Raw genomic sequence first — 24,341 nt, forward strand, 5'->3', positions numbered from 1 at the left:
GAGGCAGTGGCCGATCCTCCGGGTAGCGGGAGGAGAGGTGGGAGAGTAAATTCCTGCGTGGATAAAAACCGACAGAGAAAAAAACAAACAAACAAACAAACAAAACGCCCAATGGGTGAAACGTTAACAAAGCACAAGTCGTTGCGAACAGGAACAAAATAAAATATACTGATAGAAACACGATAAATCCTCCCCGCCGAGGGGGCGGGGGGGTGGGTCGGTTGCAGGTGGCCTCTGTGAGGGGCTGGGGCGGTGCTGGAGGGTGAGCGCCTCCCGCCGGTGGTGGGGAACGGGGAAGGTATGAAGCCGGGATCTTCTTGTGGAGTAGGGATCGCCCTTGAGGAGCCGGGATCTCCCCTGAGGAGCTGGGTCCTTCCCCGTGGAGCTTGGAACTTCCCTGAGAGGGCAGGATCTCCTGCGTGGAGCTGGGATCTTCTTGTGGAGAATGGATCTCCCCTAAGAGCCTGGAACTCCCCCGTAGAGCCAGGATCTCCCCTGAGGAGCCAGGTTCTCCCCTGAGGTGCTGGGCTCTTCCCCGTGGGGCCGGGATCTGTCCTGAGGAGCTGGGGTCTCCTTCTGGAGCCAGGATCTCCCTCTCTATGGAGCTAGGATCTCCCCTGAGGAGCCTGGAACTCTCCTCTAGAGCCGGGATCTCCCTTGTGGAGCCGGGGTCTCCTCTGAGGAGCTGGATTCCCCTCTGAGGAACTGGGCTCTCCCTATAGAGCCGGGATCTCCCTGTGGAGCAGCACCGAGGGGATGATAGGGGCGCAGGTATCACATAATGCAGTTTATCTAGGAGAACTGGCATCTGATATCTCAAGCTTCATCCTAAAACCGATTCCTGCTTTAAATTCCAACTGCATGTTTGTACAGCCCTATAGGTTGTAGAGATTCTGTGTAATCTGCAGTCTATTTAGAAATATAATTAGTGGACGTGGCTCTCATTCCATAATACCCCAACAGAACTACCTTGTTCCACATTTTAGGTAACTTCAGTGCACTGAACCCTTTGCAATCCTCATGGGATGGAGGAGGGAGAATAAACCAATACTGAGCACCAGCTATATTCAGCTAACTGAAAGATGAGATTCAAAGATGAACAAATCTGAATTAGTGGGCAGTTTGGGAGGAGGAAGGGAATGAGCAAACCTCTGCCCAACCTTTTGAATGTCTGTTCTCCTCTGTGCACTGTGGGAAGCCAGTGTGGTTTTACAGGGGATATTTTGGGGATGCCACCCCCCCCACCCCGAAGACCAACCACTTTGTATGGGGTCTTACCAGAATCTCTTAAAACTGTTGGACCAGACTTCCCAGGGAAAACATGTGGGTAAAAGGGAACATGAATCTATATCCTACTGATGAGTATATCCACTTTGAGCAGGGGTTCTGATTTCACTGCTGGTGGACCAACGCGATAAATTTGTTGTCAGATTCCAGAGCCTGGAACTGTACAGCCAGTGCTTTTTGTATATCTTACATCCTCCTCTTTGAGGGACACCTAGGAGCTTTGATCTCAGGATTCAGTGAGTGTACACCTCCGGACTTGCCTGAGGTGTACATTGAGGATCTGCATTAGCAGATCTCACTGTTTCAGGCAGGGAATATTAGGCAGACAAGTTGTACTCCTTATGCTCCTTGGGGAGAGAAGGGGAAGAGAGGGCAGGAGAGCAAGAATTCTTGCCTTTGCTACACCAAAATACCCCACAAAGAACAGAAGCTTTGCTACAACGTACAGCAAAACATGAATCTGTAAATGAATTCTCTTTTTCCATCCTTTAATAATGACCATAGAGATAAACCACACAGTTCTAGAAATCCAGCAGCAGAACAATGAGGGCCAAGCAGCTCTCACAAAAGCTGTTAAAATGTGCTAACAAGGTGAGGAGTCAGATGCCACACGTTTAGCAGTGAACTGAGCGACATGAAACAGTAGCATTTACAGCAGCCAAAGTCAGAAGCAGCTTAGGAAGCCAAATCACTGGCAGTTAAATCTCCAGTGGTAGGATATCACAAATTATCTTGTTTCTAGTTGACTTCTTGTGATTTTGGCTTTGTCAATTTTTTTTTTCTTTTTCCACATACTATTGTTTTACTCCCCCAGAGGATGGATAGATATTAGTGCTTTTTGTTTCATTGACTCACCAGTGAGAGATATGAGTGTTTTTCTTTTCAGAGAGAATTTTATAAAAACCATGTGTGTACAATAAATGTGTGTCTGCACAGGATAGGTCTTGGAGCATACATGTCTTGGCAAAAAGCCCTTGTCAGATAATAAAGCAAGGTGATCCTCCCTCTCTGCTTGGTCCTAACAAAGCCACATCTGGAGTATAGTATCTAGTTCTGGGCTCCTCAGTTCAAGAAAGACAAGGAGCTGCTGAAGAGAGTATAGCAGAGACCACAAAGATGAGAAAGGGTCTGGCACGTGAGGAGAGACTGTGGGAGCTGGGCCCAGTTACTCTGGAGAAGACTGAGAGGAGATCTCCTTAATGCACATAAATATCTCAAAGGCAGGTGCCAAGAGGATGGTGCCAGACTATTTTCAGTGGTGCCCAATGACAGGATAAGGAGTAAGGGCCAAAAACTAAAACACATGAAGTTTCACCTCGACACGAGGAAGAACTTCTTTCCAACGAGACTGGTAGAGCCTGGAAGAGCTGCCAAGGGAGATTGTGGAGTCTCCCTCTGTGCACATGTTCAGAACCCACCTGGACACATTCTTGTGTCACCTGCTCTGGGTGACTCTACCTTGGCAGGGGGTTGGACTGGATGACCTGCGAATGTCCCTTCCAACCCTGATGATTCTGGGAGTCTGATTCTGTTTCCTCCCTCAAAAGGAAATAAGTACATAGAAACTACATCCTTCAGGGAGCAAAGAGGCCTCCTGTAGACACCTCATTTTTGGAAGGTTGATCCTGTGAATGTGAGGGGTTGTGACCTAATACTTTTTTACCTTCATCTCACTCTAAGCAGGGCTCTGAAGTCTCCTCTGAGTCTGCTGTGAAGTGCTGACTCACTTAGTGATTTACACTGTTTGCATGCAAGTACACAACCTGGCACACTTAAGGCATATTCCAGTGTGGGAAAAGAACTCAAACATCCCCAAGAGTTTCCCCTCCAGTGACATTGCCTGGAGATGAGATTTTGGCTCATACTGGCTCAAAGCTCCACATTCAGCCATAGGCAAACTCAACTCTTTGCCTCTCTCCTTGTTCTCTCAGAAAGATGGGTAGGCAATACCATTTATCTCTCCATACTGTTCCCTTGACATACCTTTATCATGCCTCTTTTGACTCATGTCTTTTCTGCCTGTGTCGTTACCATTTATTATCATATATGTGTTTCAGTCTCCCTGTTTTTTCTTACCATCTTCTTTCTAGTCCCCTTAGTCTGTGAAAGAGATATGACCAATATTGCACGTTTGTCCAGGTGAAGATAAATCTTTGAATTTTTTTGTACTAAAATATTTTTGATAACATCCTCTGCCCCACTCTGAACCTTCTTCTGTTTTAACTGGTGATACACAGATCAGAGGTTTAAGCTGAAAAGCTATATCAAATCTGTTTTCTAGACAATTAGTAAGTAATTTCATTCAAATTACATCTTATTTTTGGTGGGCATTACCCAGCACTAATTAATCTGCCACTGTGCTGTCTTTAGCCCTGAAGAGTTATATTGTAAGTGTACAGAAAGTTTAAATATTTGTGTAAGCATCTTTCATCTACTGGATAGCTGAAGATTTGGAAGAATAAATTATTTAGAGATAGAATTCTTTGTTTAGATCAAAATGCAAAAGTTTATGATTTTGGCACTTGAAGATTATGTAGTTTCTGCATGTGTCATTATTGTAAAGGGACATGAATAGGTTTGTGCTTGGTAAATACCTTTTGTTAACCAGCAATATGATTTTGTATGCAGGAAAGATGAAAGAAAAAAATAAAAATTGTTCTCATCATTATTTTTGTATTTATATTGCTGTAATAAAATAAAATGGCTTAGTAGTCTTGTCCCAAATGCTAAATCATATCAGAATTGTCACAGGCCAGTCAGGTATTATGCTTTAACATAATGTCCAAGAGCTTTTGGTCCACTTTATTTGATAATACATAAGTGAGGCATAGGTACAAAAATGCAATTTTATTTATTTAAGTTAGCACAGATGTCTGATAAAAGAATAAATAGAAAGTGCACTTTAAGGCCTCAATTCTACAACCAGACATGTAGCAGGGAGCCCTTGCCTGGACACCCCATCTGCTCATAGCACCAGGGCCTTTACATTGATAGAGTTACAGCCAAGGTGATGAACTACAGCTCACTAGTTACAAGTCTCTAGCCTTCAGCAGATTAAATTTATATTTGTAATGATTTAGGAGGTTTTTACTGAGCTCCCCAAGGCGTGCTAGACATCAAACAAACAAATAAGGATCAACATGGGAACTTAAATGCAGCCACTTTGACTTAGAGCAGCAATTCAACTGGGTTTGAGCTCTGGCAAATTTGGAGGCACCCACCATTCTTCCTGCTGAGAAAACATCCTTATTCTTCAGAACTGACTGAGGATCCTAAACACATCTGTGCATATACCATGCAACATAATTTTGTATTTGCTGCTTGTTAATATTATTGTTGTCATTGATTTTTTCCCATCCATTTCTTTCTGAGTCTTGCTTAGGGTTTGAATGTATTACAGATCATGGTTCCTCTCCCAGGTTGATTTCTGCATGTTTCTCATTTTGGAGACTTGGAAACCTGAGATTCTAATTCTACAAAACAATTCCATATGGAAATGAGTGATTTTATTTATGAGAGTCACTGCTCTCACAAACAAAAATTACTTACAGATGAGGCCTAACACATCATACAGGAATTCAGAGATACATAGTTTATAGAGAAAATGAAGGACTAAAATATATATAGCAAGATTTTTGTTTCAATTGTAATTGTCTGGTATAGAATCATTTCCCAGTTCTATAGTTTAGGGCTGTTCTTACATACATGCCACCATCTCTGCTCCCTCTGTTTCCACAGGTAATTATAGGTTGTAACTTTTTGGAGGAGAGGAAGGTAATCAAACCTTCCCTTCATTTCAGTATTTAGCAAAATTAAGCCTTCATATATTTGGTTTTAATTTTATCCCATTCTACTCTTAAGCTTTGTCTTCCTACTTTATTTTATGTTTGCACTCTTTAATCCTGAGTTATTATCGTGCAGCTTTTACTACGTAATTAATGCTCATCTGATTTTAGTCCTCTTTCTGAAAATCAAAGTGGGTTTAAGTTTACATATTTTCACTAGTAGAAAGTCAAACAGAATTTAACTCTAGGCAAAAGGGTGCCCTATTCTGGAGACAGGCTCCACTGCATTTATTCACTGCTGGTTAACAGCATAAGCACTCCTAGTGATTGCATACAAATACTTCCCACGTAAGAGTTGTAGAACAGGTCTTAAACGATTTTTCAACTTTCTTACTGTTTTTATGCTGGCAATTTATAAGATATATTAGCCAAAAAATACCCAGAAATAAGCAGCAATAGTCCTGGGTAGACTGTAAATACATTTTATTATTTGGTTGTGAAATGTCTGACTCAGTCTTGAGGGGAGCCTTCAATCCTTACTGCAGTTTGAATAAAAAACAATGAAATGCCCTACTTGATCAGAGATATACAGACATGTGCTCACGTGGACAGACCCAGTGCTCTGGCCTTTTTCATTATGGCTTTGTTTTAAACAGGACATCCATGTAAGCTTTGTCCAGATCCACGGATTTCTTCTGCATTGCTGCCCGCAAGTGCTCAGGGAGCAGCCTCCGGCCCAGGACAAGGTCATCCTTGTTGCGAGGCCTCTGGGTCCGGGCATCCTCCAGAGCGCTGTGCACGTCCTGCAGTTTCATCTGGAGCCAGTCCTGTCTCTCCACAGCGTGTCGATGCTCTCCCAGGTTATGCATCAATTGCATCTCACTCACGGATCTTTTCCTGCAGGAAAGAGGAGCAAAGAGAGACACTCGTGGTGGCCCTTCTTGAGTTCCAGATCTTCACTCAGAGACCTGGGTTTGGGAACTTTTGTGAGGTATCACAATGCAGAGCTGTAAAAGCTGCCTCTCTGATTTGTAAAGGATAGAAAAATGTTGTCCCAGACTCCCTAGAAGAGTTTGCAGGACTCTGGGAGTTTTTCTAGGGAATTTTGAGATTTTGTTTAAAATGTGTTTAGCAAGCCTAGTTGCCACCTAGTTTAATGGCTGGAAATTTTGGTTTATATGCTATTTTTTTTTCAGCTAAGGGTTGGTAAGAAAATCAGTCAAGTGGCTAAGAATGAGAGAAGCAGAGGGTAAAATAACAGCATAATTACAGAGTCCAGTTAATCAAAACCTCCCACCCAAATATTCAATTATAGTATTAATATCTATTCTGAATCTCTAATTACAAAAAGCCCACAAAAGAAAACAAAGTAACTAGAATTTGTATTTGAACAAATGAAAGTCAAACCAATTTGACTGGATCTTTTAAAAACAGATTTTGCTTGGTTTGTTCCCTGGGGAAGAGAGGGAGGGTGGGTGGTGATGTGTTAGTGAGAAGGCATCAAAAATGGGAATAATCAGATTTTGTGACAACATTGTTTGACTGTGTATTTATCATTTATTTTAGCTATTGTAGATGAACTTAGGGCTTATATGATATTAGGTCAATTAGATAAATCCAACTACGGCATTTATTCAGTGGCAGTTTTCTGTGATCATTAGAACTAAGGAAAAAGTTTTTCTCTGTGGATTTGAGTCTCAACTGGTTGATGCTCGTGTCTAAGTGTGAGTTCCAGCTAGATCCTCACATGGTACAAAAGATACCCTCCTGTGGTGACCCCAAGGGATGCAGCTTAGCCAACGATATTCCTAAGAGAAGACCTAAAGAACAGCCAGAGCCCTCCCGTGTAAAACAATGTACTTACACCATTGGTCTCCCATCAGAGTTTGTAAGAAAGCATATGGCGTATAAGATGATTGCAGTCCGGGCCAGGGTTTTTATAGAAGTCATTTTGTCTACAAAGATAGAAATTAATACATGTGTAAATCTGTATTTCAAGTAATTTCTCTTAAATCCAAAGAAAGACATCATTTTTGAAAAATATTTTTTTTGTGAAATGGGTTAGGAATGCAAATGAAGAATTTAGTTCCAATCCTAATTTTGTGATCAACTTACTTCCTTAAACTTTGTTCAGCCTTAGATGCCCTCCATCATGATCATCGTCACCTGGGTACTTATCTCTTGCATAATTGGGTGAAAAGCACCATGTTCTTCCAATATTATTACTACTACTATTATTACTACTTTATAGCCTTCAAGTACCATGAAATACTTGTATATAACTATGCAAGTAAAAACTTCTGTTCTTTTATCTATTTCTTTTGCATATTCTTTAGAATGAGAAGGCTGAAACTTGACAATTCTGCAGACAGGCATAGCTCTACTGAGTCCTGTCATTCCATATTTAGTCACTTAAGAGAAATCAGAATTGAGCCCTTCATTTTTTTCAGGGATAATCCTGCGTTGCCTATATGAATTCCCCTCTGATTTATACATCAGCAGCAAAACTGCCATTTGGAGTATATTTGGAAAATATTTATTGCTGATGATGCTACAACAGGCAGAAACAACATAGTTCCAATATCAGTTTCCAGTCTGGATTTTCAGTGTTGGCAGTCAGAAAAGGCATCTTTTTGCTACAGCTTAAGAAATTTGATACAGAATAACTGAACCTTAAGAAATATAAAACTCCACAATACCATTTTTGCAATAGTTTCTGCAGCTTTACTCTAGTTCAGAAAAGCATTTATAACATGGTCTCTTGCATGACAGTAAGATTGTGGTCCTGGCAGTCATCTAATCCAATATTATAAATTCAGGACTTGAATTCACTTCAAGTTATTTCTAACTCACTGCCTCAGATTTTTTCATTTCACAGAGTTGGTTCAGATAATATAACACTTTGATTTTACTAACACTCACCTTTTTTTTAAGATATTCTGAAAGAAACAAATGTAAAAATGAATTAAGAATCAAGGATAAAATATTCTAAATAAGTCTTCCAGAGAACTGGGGAAAAAAAAAAGTAGAATATACTTACCAGATAGAATGTTAAAGAGATTTCTGGTTTGGGTATGTCGGCAGATGACTGTCTCTTGATGTCAAGTATATTTAAAGACTACTGAATTGGTTTAGTGGACCCCTTAAATGTAACTAAAATAGAGCTTCTAAGTAACTTGGAAGCCCTTTTATTGTCTCAGTTGATGTCACTCTCTCAACACACACCCTCCTCCTGACCCTCATGTACCCACCCTCAGATGCTTTTGTTAATTTAGCATTTACAAGGAAAGAGGTCTCCGCAAAAAGCAAGTCCTGGGTATCTGTGAAGAAGGTAAATGAGGCTGTAAGGTCAGTGATCTACAAATGCAAAACTGAAACAAAATATTGAAAAGCTAAGATCTGTAATACTCATGGGAAATAAGAATAGTCACTTCAGGACAGTTACGAGGTTTCTTTGTAAAAGAATACACTGGAGAGGAGCAGAAGCCTCAAGAATGGTAGAGGATCCTGTTTTTAATAAGAAGCTGGTGCCACTGAAAAGTTGTTTGAATGGGGTTAGACCCTTACTGATCTCTTCCACCTACACCTATGAATATCCCTGAACACCTCAAATGTGCTAGGTAGAATGAAGGCATTTGAAGCAGCTGTGATATAAATTAGTACTCTATAAATCTGGAAAAAGAATTATAGAACTCTGCCTACGTTCTAAGAAGTGAAATGTGTAAATCAGAGGTACTTTCCCATATGCATGAAGAAAGATTATTTTTGGCTGCAAGATATTTTTCCTATATTAGGTGCTTCTTCTGAGTTCCAGTGTATTTCTACAGAAAAAAAACAAAAACCCATAAACAAAAGTCAATTTACATCTGCACATTTTAACACACAGTTTGGAAGATATTATTGCTTTTACCATGAATGCTTTATGTTTATTTTATATTCCCCTGGTATTTCATAAAGAGGTAAAAAAATACATTTTATAATTCTGATTTGCGTAGATGTTGTTCTCATGGGAAAAGGAAGGGAAGAACCAGGAACTCCAAAAAAGCTCTGGAGATCTCATGGTTCCCTTAGTAAATAGAAAAGTGAGTAACTGAGAGGTAATGAAGTCATTCACTTAAACAAGTTCAAGAAAACAGGGTAGTTTCCAGCATTATACCATCAGGTGTAAATATCCTTTCCCCCTACACACAAATGCAGGGGGTTTATGGGATTTGCATCTCATGTGACCACCAGGGATACTAACCTGAAGGCTAAAATGTGACTAAATTATTATAAAGGGATATTCATAGTTATAATGTGAATAAAAATGGACATGGCATAACAGGACAGGATTTGAAAGTGGCAGAAAAAAGCTCCGTATTTTAGATTTTACCACAATGTTTGTGAAACCTTTAGCAAAATCCTCAAGGCAGGTTTTTTACAGAGGCTTGACATTCATATGGAACCTTTAGCATGGGATGGCCAAGCCTGAACTAAAGGACAAGGGTTAGAAAATCCAGTGTCTTTATACAGAACAAAAAATCACGATTTCTTGTAAACTGGCGACAACTGATAGCAAAAACTGGCAATAAATCATTAGTAGCAATTGCAAAATGAGTGTTAGCAGACTTGAGTTGCCCATGTTACTCTTTGAGTTGCAGTTGTGCCCCCTGCAACCCCCAAGTAAATCTGGTAGAGACCCCAGGCTGGATCTTTGGATGAAACCAGTAGAGAGGAAACATCAGAGTATGATATTGTAATTGAAAATCCTGACTTCACTTCAGACAACCTGTAGTGTGTCAGTATGGATGCCCTTAAAAATGATGTCATTTTAGCTGGTTTATTTGCAGCATACCTAGTCCTTAAAACAACTCTGATTTCTTTTTCTTGTAATTTTTATTCAAAGGTAGTAACAGGTTGTGCCTAAAATCTCAAGCAAAGATGGCTTAACTTGATATTTTAAAAAAATGCAGTTTGCCTCAAATGAGTGAAGATGTAAAAGTAAAAAAAATATTAAATGTAGGCCCCATTATATGTAAAGAATAAAAGCTGTGATGGCAGTTAAAGAAACTTCACATTGCAGCTCAAAATTTGCATAGCTGTATATGGAGGGGGAAAAAACCACTTATTTTGATTTGGATTATTATCCCTGGTATCTAGAAATTATGTTATTTGAAAATACAGCTGCTAATAACTTACCCAATATCATCCATATTTGCTTAACTTGGCATATCGTATGTGTACCTGACAGATAGTGGACCAAATAAATGTATTTTATTTACCAAAGATTTTAATTGTGTACACTTTTGTTTGGACACAGTGTATCCACTGTTTAATGATGAGCTGAAAATGGCATTGAGCTCTTTTAATGTTTCAGACAGATGATGATTCATGTTCAGATTCAAATTTTTCGCTTTCTAAAGCATGCTTTAAAAAATTCATCTGTCTTTTGGAGATTACTTAATAGAAGACCGGAACCCAGGAAACCAGGGCTAACAACTGCTGAACTGCTGTTCAGTAGGAGGTCCAAGATTACCCAAATTTATAGACTCTACCATGAAAAAGAGAGAAAAAAATAAACACTATCACCTCAGTTAAAAGGCATTTCATGATCCTTTGTAAGTATAAGACTGTGCATATAAATACAAAGGCAAAATATGGAAAATCCTGCAGTTTCTTAGGAACTTTTAGTGCCTACAAATGAGGACTGATCGACAGAAGACAATTTTTTACTCCTCTTGGAGTGAGAAGATGGAAAACACAGTGGATTCTGAGTTTGAAAGCATGTCCTAAAAGCATCAGGCTAAGAATGAGCCTCAGTGGGTACAACTGAGCAGAGCAGTCAGGAGAATACAAACCATCAAATGTTTCAGTAACCTACCAGACAAAGGCAACCAATTCAAAAGCTGATTGCAAACTGTTGGTGTAGATGCTGATTTATCAATACTGACATTTCTTTTCCTTTGGAAGAAGTAACTTTTGACGAGACTTGGGCTGAAGTACAATAATATTAAAAGATTGTAGTTCAAATGTGATTAAAAGATTGTAGTTCAAATGTGTGACTGTTTCTCTATGTACACCATCAAACTTTCTCAGGCAGGATCTAAGCTTGAATTAAGTGATCTCTTCTAGCATGGAAACCCATGGAATGCTATAATGGAAATGAGACAATATAACAACATAAACTTCAGAGTTTATTACAGCAAAGGTTTCTCTGTGCCACAAGGCATTATAGACACCCAGCAAGGGCATGGCACTTCTGAAGATGAGGGAGAGGGCTGAAGAGCTGAAGATGCTGGAATCAGGGTGTGGGAGGGAAGAGCTGACCCCAGCCTTTTCCTCCAAGAGGACTTTTTCTTGATCAGCCAGAAAACTACCCTTCCCTGACCTTCCCTTATAGATTGTACAGATACCTGAATCAACTGGGCATGAAAAAATCTGTGTTGCTTTGCTTGCAGGTGGTGTGCTACTGACTTTGATTTTGTGCCATTGAATGTAATCAGACTCCAGGGTTGAAAACAAGGGGAAAGCAATTAGACAGATTCTGCAACCAGGTAGGTGAACAATGATCATATTGTTAAAATTCTGAATCTTGTGTATACTTTAGTGTATTCTTCATCCTCTAGATCTAAGGCTTCAATGCTGCAGTAAGATTATTGCAGTGCTATTTACAAAAGCAGGCTTTTTCCACATTGCTTGCTCCAGTGGGTGGTTCCAGATAAAATGCTTTCTGACTGCAGCTATGGCTGGGAGGACACTAGTAAGTCACTGAGCAAAGTAATTCATGACACACTGGATGACTGGTGAGGCAACCTTTCTAAATGTGTCCAAGGAATGTTTCTCCCTTGACACAATGAAAAGCCAAAGTGACAATCAGTAAACTCTTCAGAACCTTGTTTGATTGACAAGAGTTGTGGCTTTTCAAATACCGCAGCAGCATGTTTGGTAATTTATGTAAGCAATATTGGGTATCTTCAGGTGCTTTGTGTGTTCATGCAGCTAGATGAAGCTTCAACCACATGCCAGTTTCCAAACAGATAAAAAACAGCACAGAGACTTCTGTGAAAATCAAAAGATTGCCTATCACAGTTCTAGTTTGTGTCCAGTCTGCTTCACACAACAGGTTTTTAGCATCTACTGGAACTGTGCTTTTGGAAACAATTGCTCGCCAGTATATTTTTTCTCCAGTTACATAAGATCTTTCATTTGAGAATCACAATGTTCCTTAACCTCTCTGTTCTCTTTCTGAGGAAAGTATATACTGATGATGCTTGTTTCTAGGTTGTTGACATTTAGACAAATTAAATGCAAACCTCACCGAGAAAAAGATCAGAGAGAAAACTGAAGCTGGTAGATTCTAGTCCCAGCCCAGTCCCACCTGACTTTAGGTTCACTTGCTTACCTAGGGGGATAGACTGAACACCGTCATGATAATTGTGATCTAGATTATTTCTAGAGATTTCACTAGTGAAATAAAACATAGAATGTGTGAATGGACACTCACTTTTGCTCCCAGTGTAACTCAGCCATGTTATCTAGCAGAGCTCTCTATCACAGAATTTCTCTATTGACCTATCATGGACATGCCAGGCTTTGATGACATGATCAGGAATGCATGAGTGCTTGCTCTCTGCATGCCACCCTATATCATGGCTGCATTGAATTTCACACAGCATTGCATGGCTGTTTTGAAGACCAAATGGAGAGTCCTGCTTACCTCATCTCTCTCTCATGAGAAGAATCTGAAGCTTGGTGAAGCAGTCCATCCAGAGCAGCCTGGAGGAATGCTAAAATGGCTGTTAAGGGAAGTCATGAAGATGAGCTATCTCTGAGTCTCTACGGACACGTATTTCAGTGGTCAGTGACAAAAATGCTGTTGTGCATCCTGAACAATAAGAAAAGCCATGGTTAGTTTCAACAAGTACATATGTGCATATTTTTAAAGTTCTGTAAGTGAATTGTTAACTGAACATGTAAGTATTTATAGAATTGTGTATGAAAGTATATAGGTTATGCTTTGGATTTAAAATTTCTGGGAAATGATTTTACAGTCAATGATCACTCAGCCTTCATGACACTGAAACACCAAGCTGTCAAAGCTCTGCTGAATTCAGTGCTGTAATGAACAATAGGGCACTTTATGACCTTTCCCACTAGATAGGAAGCTGGTACAGTACTCCAAACTGCCGTTGGACAATGGGATTTTTGGGATCAATACCAAACTGAATTATGCATAGATATATTCACACACATATATATATATATATAGTCATATATAGGCCAGAATGTTTGTTGGCTGTTACTCACTCTAAATGCTTGGTACAGGCCTGATTTCCTTCTCAGTGACATGCATTGCAGTTGGAGCTGTAACAAAGGCTGATGCCCCTTTTTTGTCATCCTTGAAACCAACATGGCATCCCTGACAAGCCACACAAGGAGACTGGATTTGAGAGCACAAGCAATCCCAGAGGGAGATGCATCTGATATTGAAACAGGGGTGAGTCTAAAATCCACTCCCATTCCTCTTCTAGGCTGAAGCTCTTCACTCAAGACTTCAGGATTCAGGAACCCTCTCTTCAGCATATATCTGCGCTTATGTGCACATTCTATAAAGTCATCTTTTTAAAAACGTTTAAGACATCTACTAGAAAAGGTTTGATTGATTAAATATTAGGAGTGTGGGATATCTGCAAGTGTTAGGTTTGACCTAATGAAACCAATGTAAAAATGAAAGTGCTAGCTCTGCATAAAATAACCATGGAGACTCGGGATGATGCAGGATGAAACAATGAAGGTCTGCACCTTTTATGCAGGTAGTCACATATTTTTCTGTCCTTTCTACTGAAAAGACATTTCAAGTTCATATTCCCATATTTTCTGCAGCCACTGCAGATGAGCAGATAGCATCCAAGTAAGCAACCTGAAGCTTGATGAAATCTCATGGGAATGGCAAGTACAGTTCACAAATGATGACATTTTAGATCTTTCCTTCAATCCAGTGACTATCCTGTAAAAATCTTAGTCCCTTGTCAGCTGAAAAACATGAAAACATACAGAACTGGTGTAAATTATTATTTTGTTTGGGTTTTGAAAGAAAACATTGTGCTAGATGCTGTGTAAACATGCAAGATGCTGCAGACCCTCTAATAGTGGTGATACTGAGGATGAAAAATGTTGTATTTTATACAAAGCTTTTCATTATTTGAGCTATGAATTACAGCAAATTAAATGATTTATGTTATACTTTAAAGACCTTGTACCCTAAATACATCCCTTTAAATGAAAATATCTAGACAAATACTTATTAAAGATTAACTCTGTAGTCAAATATTTTGACCTGAAGTTTCTTCAAGAGACTCTTCATGTATCTGTACATATATTTGTATTATTTTATAGAGAAATAACACTTTTTCTGTATATTTCCTGCTTTATTTAATCCATCCTTTTCATTAAATTATTACCTAGATTACTAATATTTGTCAAAATCAAAGTCATGAATTAATAATTTTCTTCATTTTTAGCGCATGCACTTTTTTTGCATCATATGCATATTTAAAATCCTTTTGTGTTGACCAGTAATTTTCTCAAAACTCATTTTTCTTCCTAGAATCTCCTGAAATATCAGTACTAACATGAAAATCTTATAGTAATTCTCAGATTCCAGTTCACCAAGAAGTCCAGCATCTTATATGCATTTTGAGTATCAGTCACTCCCTGTTCTGCTTTCTGTTTCATTCAGTTCTCTGGTTGTATTGGACAGTGTAGTCTATCAGAAAATGCACTTTGCAGTGCAGCTCTGTGCGTCTCAGTGCTTAACAGTTATGTGCTCTTGTTTCCCTGTTTCTCTATGTTTCAGTTTCTGTGTTGAGTCTGTGCGATTCAAAAGAAAAAGCTGGAGTCTGGCTCTGCAGATCATCACCCCTGACCTTTTGTACTGTGATCTTCACTAGAGGAGAGCAGAATTATTACCTGCAGTGGGAGTTTTGGTGAAATGAATAGATCACAACCATCAGTGGGTCTCTTTTAGATCTTCTTGATCACATGTGTAAGTCTCCTCTCTTAGAAAGCTATACAGATTATCTCATTTTAAAATTTTTCATCTTGAAGTGTTTAGTTCTTTGCTTAGCCTCCACTGAAATCTATTCATAGGCTAAATCTCTTCTTCCATATTCAGGCTTTTCATCTTAATTTTCTATGCTTTTTATAAAAGGCCTAGATCACCACTTCCATGCACTGCACCCTGTCATTTTAATCTATGCAGTTTGGACTAGGATACAAACAATTCAAAATTTGCTTATCTTGCACTGTCCATGAGTGGCAGTATAGAATGCTGAGTAGTGAAGGACCTAACCTTATATTTCTGCCCTCATTTTCTGTTACTCCTTGTTTTACGTTGGGATCTCCCTATCCCATGGGATAGACTAGTGAAGGTAAGAATTAACCAACTCTGCCTAAGCAATCACTTCATTTTCCATGGTTCCTAGTCCTTATTAAAATGGTCATCCCTATAGAATCTTGTTCCTTACATGATTTTTTCGTAGTAACCCATCTATTAGGAACAGGCTTTTCACCATTAGCTAGATAAATTTCCTCCTATTGTCTCCTCTGCCCTCTTCTTACTGCTTACTACTCAAACAAATATTTTTTCAATATTCAAGAAAAGATAAAAATTACTGTATATACACAAATATTTATATATAAAAAGTAGAATCTATTAAAAGCAGCCCAAACCTGTACTATCCTTCTACAAACTGTTCCTTCTTTTCCTGTAAGCTATGCAATTCTGCATGACCTCAAGACTGCGAACTCTTTGAGGAGAGATTGTAGTTTTTCAATAATTCTTATGCACAGTTATCATCCTGTAGCAATAACAATGGGGTTTATACTTTCACAGTGATCCTACAAGTGCACCTCAGAAATACAGAATCAAGTAAAGGAAGAATTCTAAGCCACCATCCCTAGTAGCCTTGTGAAATTAAAAAGCAGAATAATTTAGGCAACTATTGCATTAGTTTTCCCAAGATTAATGCCCCTTCTCTTCTCTTATACATAAGGAAACCTCTTCAAAAGGAGTGTCTATTTATCTCTGTAATACAAATGACCTGAAAACCAAAGGCATTGTCAGATGCTAATAGGAAATAGGGCATACTAATGTGCAAGCAGATACTGAGGCGAGAGTAGCATCCTAGACCCCTAAATTTCGTTGTATTTGAGAGATGTATAAACATTTGTGAGAGTATAAATTCACTCAGGTGCACAGAGGAGGTAGCTCAAGCTGACTGGTTCTGTTTTGTGCTACATCTGTGCTGTAACTGTAGGAACAGACTCTATAAATAGTCCAACCCAGTTACCTTTTTCAGAACCCTGGGAATGGCTAATCCCCAGAATAGATGAATTGCATAACTCTGTTCTCTAAACACACTTGTTCACTCTGCAGATTGGGTTCTTCGCACACTGCTGTGAAATCAGTGCATCCCTCTGGTTTACAGCACTCACTGGAGCAGCTGTTCAATTGACATTAGCAATGCTAATTTTCAGCATCTGAGGATTTGGACTTTCCAGATATTTATTAAAGTACATTTAAAAAAAGAGCAGGCCTGAAATATTAGACTAGAACACTGATTTAAAGTGAACTTAGGTAGGGTCAAAAAGGCATATTTTGACGCACTAGGCTGGATGCACTTGGTGAGTTATGTGAGGGGATGCAAATATTCAAACCGAACAATGCACGTTTGCAAAGTCGTCTTTGAACTTAAGGCTGCAACAGAAGACAGAGAAATGTTTTTTCCTGTTAGTATTTAAGAAGCATTGTATACTAAAGGGAAGATTTCATTCTGGAATTCTGAAATCTGTCCTTAAAGGAGCCACTGTACACAAATGGACCTAATGCATGCAGAGTGGAAAAGCCATTCTGGGATCAAATTCTAACTCTCTAAAACTCCAAAGGCCTTCTACAGTGAAGCTGTGTATTGGAAGCACTTGCAAATAGAACACCACCATTAAGGAGTCCTTAACACATGCAAATGTATGTCCCGTGACTGCCTTCTCAAGCATATGCCACGTGTCCCTTCGACAGTGGCCATGCAGCCTAATAATGTAAAGAGAGGACATTGCATTGGAATGGCCAGGGCTGAAGATACACATGCTCAAATATGACCTCATCACATTAGGAATATACTTAGAGGAATAGTATCCTTCCAGGAGAGAGTGCCCTACAGCTGTGTTATCACTAAGGGCTGAACAGGTCTCTTACTCAGTGTCATTTTCATTTTATCTTTGAGAGAAGAATTACTTTACATATTTTACAGATGAGGAAACAGAAACAGGAAAAACTATGTCCACAAGTCTCAAAGCAGAAATCTACCTAGAATAACAGCAAATATTACCCAAAGGCCCCTGCATCACTGCCTGTAAGTGGAGATACCTTTCCACAACATCCTGGATGCAGAGACCAAAAGCTGAACTTGTTTGGTATGAGAAGTCCTGCATTCCAGGAGGCAGAGCAGGCCATGGAGCTGCCAGTCCATTACTGCTCTGTTATGTAATGTTTACAAGTTCTTTGGCACGAGTGACCTGACACCTGCAAGAGGCACATATTTCCCACTCTCCTAGGGTTGCAATCTCATCTTGTCTTCCTTGTACTGATCTTCACAGAGGAATGACACAAAATCTGCAGACTGGATTTTTAAGCTTTTTGTGTGTTACTAGATTTTTACTCTGTATGTGTCTATGGTTTGTGCACTCCAGACATACTTGTTTTCTTCCCATCAGCCTTCACTATTCTATCTATCTCTATCGTGTTTCTCTCCTCATTTTTTATTCCTAGTTTATAATCAGTCCTATGGCACACTACATACCATATTTCTGAAGAAATACAAACACACATCGTTCTCCTTAATTTATAGCTCAGTTCTTTTGAAGTAAGAAGTAAAAGCTCTTTGCCAAACTATGAACACTGAATGGAATGACTGTAATTTTTTTAAGATTTCTGGGGAGCCTCACACTAACAGCTGTTATTGCTGGTGCCATTCCCACCTCCATGTAATAAAACACTTCTCTGTATTATCTCACTGCACAAGTATGATAAATACTTTGTTACAGGCATTTACTCACATCCTAGTCCTTCTCTGATGGTGAAACACAGGTGTTAACAAGTCACTCAGCTTCTGTGGCTGCATTGTAAATAGCATTAGACAAACCACGTGATGATATCACATCAATATTTTGCATTTTCAAAGAAATATCTTGCATTTTTTTGAGTACAGACCATGAAAAAATACAAAGGGCTGTTCAAATTTCTCAGTGCTCAGAAGTTACTGTCCAATGTAACATCTTTAAAAGAAGACGCTTTCAACTGTCTCATGTTTCACAGAATCATTTAGGTTCTCAGACATCCTGTAGTACATCTGCCTGCTTTGAAGCAGGGTCAACAATTAATTCAGACCAGGATAGTGGGGTCTTTATCCAGTTAGGTCTTGAAAATCTGCAAGGACAAAAGATCCCAGAAAATCTTTGGGACACCCTCTAAGGAGAAAATTTTTTCCTTAGTCAGAATCTCATGCATTTCAAATTGTGGCAATTTTCTCTTGTTCTTTCATGGATGTTCTTTCCCTTGGTAAAAAGCCTGGCTCTGTCTTCTTGGTATCCTCCTCTGATGTACAGAAGGCTGTTATTGGGCCCTCCTGAGTCTTTTTCAGGCTGAATAAGCTTTTCTTCTCTTCATAGGACAACTCTGTCAGTCCCTGGGCTGTCATGGTTTTTCTCTGCTGGATTTGCTCTAATTGATCATCTTTTCTATACTGGGGGCTCCCAAACTGGACACAGTATTCCAAGTGTAGCCCAGTGTGTGCTGAGTAAGAGAGGATAACCACTTCTTTCAGCCTCTGGCTGTGTTGCAGTGGACAGAACCCAGTCTGCTGCCAGGGCACACTGCTGAGTCAAGCTTAGCCCAGTGCCCCCCAGCAGTGCTCTCTCTCTTGCCAGTCAGCCCCAGCCTTTACTGTTACAAGGTGTTAGTCCAGCCCGTGCTGTGACTGTACAGGGACAACAGTGAGGCTGATTGACCTGTAGTTTCCAGGATCATCCTTCTTGAAGCAAAAGAAAAAACATATGCCAGACATGCTGACAACTCAGATCACAGTTTCCACCATGTCTCTGCAGCAATTTGTTGGGTTTTTTTAAAAGGATTATAGGCTGAGGTAGTTTACAGAGCAGCTTCATATGCGAAATAAAAAGCAAGGAAAATGAAGACAATATCATATTGAAAAATATATAAAAGGGATGTTGATTTCAAATAATTGTTAGCTGTACAAAGGAAGCTGAACTAGGCCTTTCAAATGCCACTAATCTACAAGCCAAGCGATACAGTAGCTAGAGGAAGAAAGAAGTTATGTAAGGTAGGTAAAAGATCTTCAGTACTTAGTTTTGTTTACACTAAGCAAAACATTCAATAGAAATAGCCTCTGTTCCAGAGGATAGTGAACCAGTTTTACCAGTCTTTGAAAAAGGCTTTTGGGGTGAGCAGGTGTGTTAAGTAACAGCAAGATTTATTTAAGTACATTGATTGCCTTTATAATTAAAAAGGAAAAGAAATGGCAAGAGTAACCAGCATAAACAAAGAAGGTCCTGCCTCGCTTATCTCCCAGAATTATTTGAATATGCTAAAAAGTAGTAGATAAAGAAGATGGATCTTGAGTATGACCTGATTTAGAAATTTCTGTATTCCTAGGAACATCAGATGTCAAGAGCTATCATCCACTGAAGCATGAGTTTCCCACAAGGATTTTGTCCCCTCACTTTCTGTTTTAATCAGGAAAGGAATCCAGATACTGAAAAAGTACTTAAATGAAAGTAAAGAAGACTTGTGCGTTTAAATAGTTTTTCAATCAATGTGGTTTACCTCATTTAGGATTTTTATCAGGCAATATCTTGGCTATGACTTGGCTTTGGCAAGTGTCATAGAAAATTATTGCTGCTTACAGAGTTTCAGCAAGAACTGGCAAGACATTCAAATACAATAGCTTTTGAAAACTGGATGCATTTGCAGCATCTCAACAATAAGTGTTCCATTATAATTAAAACAATACCATTAGTCATGAATACTTGTAATCAAGGGTGGATTTGCTGAGGTGGAGGTATCACAAGGGTCATTCCTTGCCTAGTATGCATTTTCCTTGGCTCATCTTGCAATTATATCTGTACATCTCATTGATTTCTTCAGATACCTGTATCAGAAACCAGAAAAACAAATCAAAACTACAAAATACTATGTGGGAAGAAGTGTCACTGGAACTTATCACACTGTCTAAATCACACACAAGGAGAAGCAAGACTTCATAATGTCTTTGTGTTCCCTCAGTGTATGCACAGAGTACAATATATTCAATATTTTTGGGTTTTTGACCCAAAACAGCTGTGACAACACTCTCAAGAGTTCAGTGGCAGTGGCTTCCTTCAGTGTAAATTGGATGGACCAAATTTGCCTAAGTGGTTCTTGAAACCATGTTGCTGGGATGTTTGGTTCTTTTTTTATTGCTACATTTAAGGTTTCCTTGAGAGCACTGCTCCCACAAGCCTAACGTTCTTGCTGGGGAATGTTCTCTCTTCACTTATGCCAGAGATCTCAAAGGGAGAATTTGGCCTACAGATCAAATTCCCTAGCTCGCAGCTTTCTGTTTAATGCTGTGGAGGTAGGGATGCACAGCAGGAAGCCCTATCTCAGCAAAACCAGTTTTGTATTAAATTCTGATATCTGATGTCAGTTTATTGATGGCCTCAAGGGACTTATGTTTTATTTAAAACCATGCAAGTTTAAATTTAAAAAAAGGTCTGTAAATTGTGCCCCTGAAGAGCTGGTGATATTTTAGGGAGGCCATGGGTTTCTATGAGACTTCCTCCAACTCTTATAGGGATTAGTTGTAGAACTCAGTGTTTAACTGGTGTTTGGTCTGGGGACCTTCTTTTCTACGGTTGTCTCTTTTGATGACATCCACAGTAAGTGATTCAAGTGCCCCATGTATTGACAGCAAGGATAAAGGTTTACTTGCTGGGCAAATGAGAAAAAGATTGTAAGAATCTTGGGGGGAAATTTGCTTATGATCTTTACATGGATAGTCTTCAAGTCTTGCATATATTAGAAAGCTGAGCAAGGTCACTTTGTGTATCTAGCGCCTAATTAGTATGCTGCTAAACATATTTCCACCCCCCCCAACCCCCCACCCAGTTTTTAGTGCTACAGGGTACATTGAAGGTTATAGTATGCCTATACAGAGACAATCTTTTCCTCTGCATTTTATTTTGAAGACATTTCTCTATTACTCAGGCAAAAGCTGTGAACGGATAGTTCCCTCCTGGCTCCAGGCACAGCGCTGCCCTCTCCTGGGGACAAGGGATCAGCAGGTGCACAGGGAAAGGGTTGGCTTCTGCTGCTGAAACCATAGTTGTGGGATGTCTTATTCGTATTATTGAGAAGGAAGCAAAGAGCCAAAAAGCCCATTCCTGAGAAAAAAATATCTGAACAATTTCCTATGTAAATAATACATATAATATATATATTATGTAATATGAAATAATAGAATGGCCTGGGTTGGAAGGGACTTTTAAAGGTTATCTAGTCCAAGCCATGGGCAGGGACTATCTCCATCTTTCTGTTGGCTCCCTTCAGGTACTGGAAGGCCACAATTAGCTCACCCGAAATCCTTCTCTTCTCTAGGTTGAACAATCCCAGTTCTCTCAGCCTTTCCTTGTAGGATAGGAGCTCCATCCCTCTAATCATTGTGGTGGCCTCCTCTGGACTCACTCAACCAGGTCCATGTCCTTCTTGTGGTGGGGCCTCAGGGCTGGATGCAGCACTGCAGGTGGGGTCTCACCAGAGGAGAGCAGAGGGGCACACACTTCTGATACAGCCCAGATACAACAGATCTTTTCCATGGTCACTGTAATAAAAAAGAGAAACTGGGCCAAGCTAACTGCAGCAGGTGAAATCAGGCTGAATCTGGACTGTGATGTAGCTGATTTCTGTTCTCAATTTAAGTGTTGACTGATGAACTCCTACAGATTTAGAAAGAATGCTTTAGGATGTTCCCACCTTACCTGTTGACTTTTCCCAGCTAGATGTCAATGCCACAAATACTGACCTGCATGAATTAGGCAAATGAGCATTTCTAATCAGATGCAGAGCAAAGACTGACAGATTTCTAGACAGCAAAAACCCCAACATATATATATATATATATATATATATATATATATAAATGTGTAAGTATTTGACATAAATCAGACATAAGTAGCAAGAAGATGTAGTAATAGTGATTCACACAATATCTCAGACAATATCTTACACAATACACAATTCTGATGTAATACAATCAGTAATACAATCTAAACCTCAGGAATCATCCATCTCCAAAGCTCTGTTTGATCTGAAAACAGACAGTGTAGAAGGTTTGAGAACTACTGATCTATGTAAATTTTCCCACTTTCTACTTAGTTTCTGCAGTCTAAAAAAATACCCCAAACCCAAACACCAAAGCATACAGAAACCAAATATCCTGATAGTTTCTTGTTTTCCAATAAGAATAAAATTTTACTTGTATATCTTTTACGTTGATTTCCCTGTGGAGATTCATATATATGCTCAAGGATACAATTCGATCCTTAGAATATTAAGGAACCATAGAATGTCCTGGATTGGAAGGGATCTTAAAGGTCATTCAGTTCCAACACCCTGCCATGGGCAGGGACACCTTTCACTAGACCAGGTTGCTCATATCCCTATCCAACCTGGCCCTGAACATTTCCAGGGTTTGGGGTATCCACAACATCTCTGGGCAACCTGTGCCAGTGCCTCACCACACAGTAAAGAATTTCTTGTTATGCTACAAATTCAACCCTCTGGAGGTTCTGTGTGCAAGTCATATGATTTCGTGGCATAAACCTAAAAGAAAAAGTAATTCCCGACCTCTTGGATTTTATTCTCCTTTGCAAACACTAAGAAAGCACGAGAAGTACAAAGTGTAAAAAGCATTTTCATAATAAAATTAAGACTTTATTTATCTTGGGAAACTTCACGATGGCAGAAAAGGAGATACTGACATCCCAGAGAACAGAAGTAAGAGCCTGAATAATCAAAAGAGCTTTTTTCACTGAAAGGCCATTAGCTTATTTTTTTTTCAGCTCTTGCAACCAGTGAATCAACTGGAGAAGGCAGCAGTTGTTTGAGATTTGTCATGCCATTGCCTATGTTTACAGTGCATGATCAAGAAAAGGGGACACACCTGTCTCCAGGAGGAGATAGAGCAAGACCTGACAAGGCTGGTAAAATTAAGTGAAGGGTGAGGAAGGAATATGGGAGGAGAAAGGAACTCTCATTTGAAAAAAAAAAAATAAAGGTAAATGTAAAGAAACAAAAAAGAATAATTGCAGTTTTTAGAAAGTCCTTTGCTGGCCATCTTTAAATGTCCCCTACAGTAATTTACCTGTAGTTAAGTATGGAGGGAGGTAGACGGGAACAGAGCTATAAGGGAAAATAAAAGGGATGCAGAATCAGGGGCTGCATCCCCCTAGTTTAGAGGAATCCTCATAAACACTGAGCATTGATGTGGGTCATGGGACTACACTGAATTCATAAAGTAGACTGTGCCACAAAATGTCCATTTAAGGCATTTTTGCACAGCTGGGTGAAGCTGCAAAGGCAAGTCAACCTCTTCATAATCTAGCATCTTAATAAAACCAGGACAATGAAGCCTGGTGGCATGAGCTTCTCCACGGCGTGACAGCACAAAAACAAGCTCTCTGAAGACATTCTTACTGATGTTAGTGTGGCTTGAGCTAACTGTAACAGCTGGTGTGGATGGACCTGTCAAGCTAAAAAGACATTTTCTCTGGGCTGGATAGGCATAGGTAAGTGGTTAATTGCAAATCTCAAACAGTAATTGGGAGTGTTTGTTAACTTGGGAATTTTTATTAAAAGCATATTGAACATAACTCTAAAAGCATCTAGAAAGAAGACAATTACCTGAGAAACTGATATATAGTTAAGCAAAATATATATTGTTAAGTAACAGCTATTTTATTATTATTTTTTCAGGTTTTTTTATGATATCTAAGCATTATGCATTTCTTCCACAGCTAAAGAAGAGTATCCTTATGAAAATTTCCTAAACTAAAAAATATCATAGGTCTAGGATGCAGAACTGAATTCAAACATCATTGTTCCATGACAGAGATATAGTTATATTTTACAATATTACACAGCCAACAGTAATTTAGGAATCTAATCATCCTTCTGCT

The 24,341-nt window shown here is 39.3% G+C and overlaps 1 protein-coding gene and 1 long non-coding RNA gene across 2 annotated transcripts; one reads left to right on the top strand and one right to left on the bottom strand.

Annotated features, from left to right (window-relative positions):
* The first annotated feature begins 566 nt into the window (after positions 1–566).
* On the top strand, positions 567–23,576 carry LOC114056523. The gene is made up of 3 exons (XR_003571021.1): positions 567–771; positions 11,510–11,605; positions 23,226–23,576. It is a non-coding gene; the product is annotated as an uncharacterized LOC114056523 (long non-coding RNA).
* PTH (parathyroid hormone) lies at positions 5,708–7,137 on the bottom strand. The gene is made up of 2 exons (XM_027881781.1): positions 6,937–7,137; positions 5,708–5,969 (listed from the first exon to the last, which is right to left on the bottom strand). Exons 1-2 carry the CDS (start codon positions 7,101–7,103, stop codon positions 5,708–5,710), a joined length of 429 nt encoding a protein of 142 aa, XP_027737582.1. The 5' UTR covers positions 7,104–7,137.
* Positions 23,577–24,341: the final 765 nt, after the last annotated feature.

The sequence above is a fragment of the Empidonax traillii genome, unplaced genomic scaffold (assembly GCF_003031625.1).
Source record: "Empidonax traillii isolate 1590-97213 ecotype Southwest subspecies unplaced genomic scaffold, ASM303162v1 scaffold95:size1152806, whole genome shotgun sequence".
NCBI classification, from domain to species: Eukaryota; Metazoa; Chordata; class Aves; order Passeriformes; family Tyrannidae; genus Empidonax; species Empidonax traillii.

Bases quoted from the DNA above. Each gene is read 5' to 3' on its own strand.
- PTH (XM_027881781.1), bottom strand. From the start codon at position 7,103: ATGATGTCTTTCTTTGGATTTAAGAGAAATTACTTGAAATACAGATTT. The intron at 5,970-6,936 runs GTAAGTACATTG...TCTTTCCTGCAG, and splicing joins TCTGATGGGAGACCAATGGT to GAAAAGATCCGTGAGTGAGA.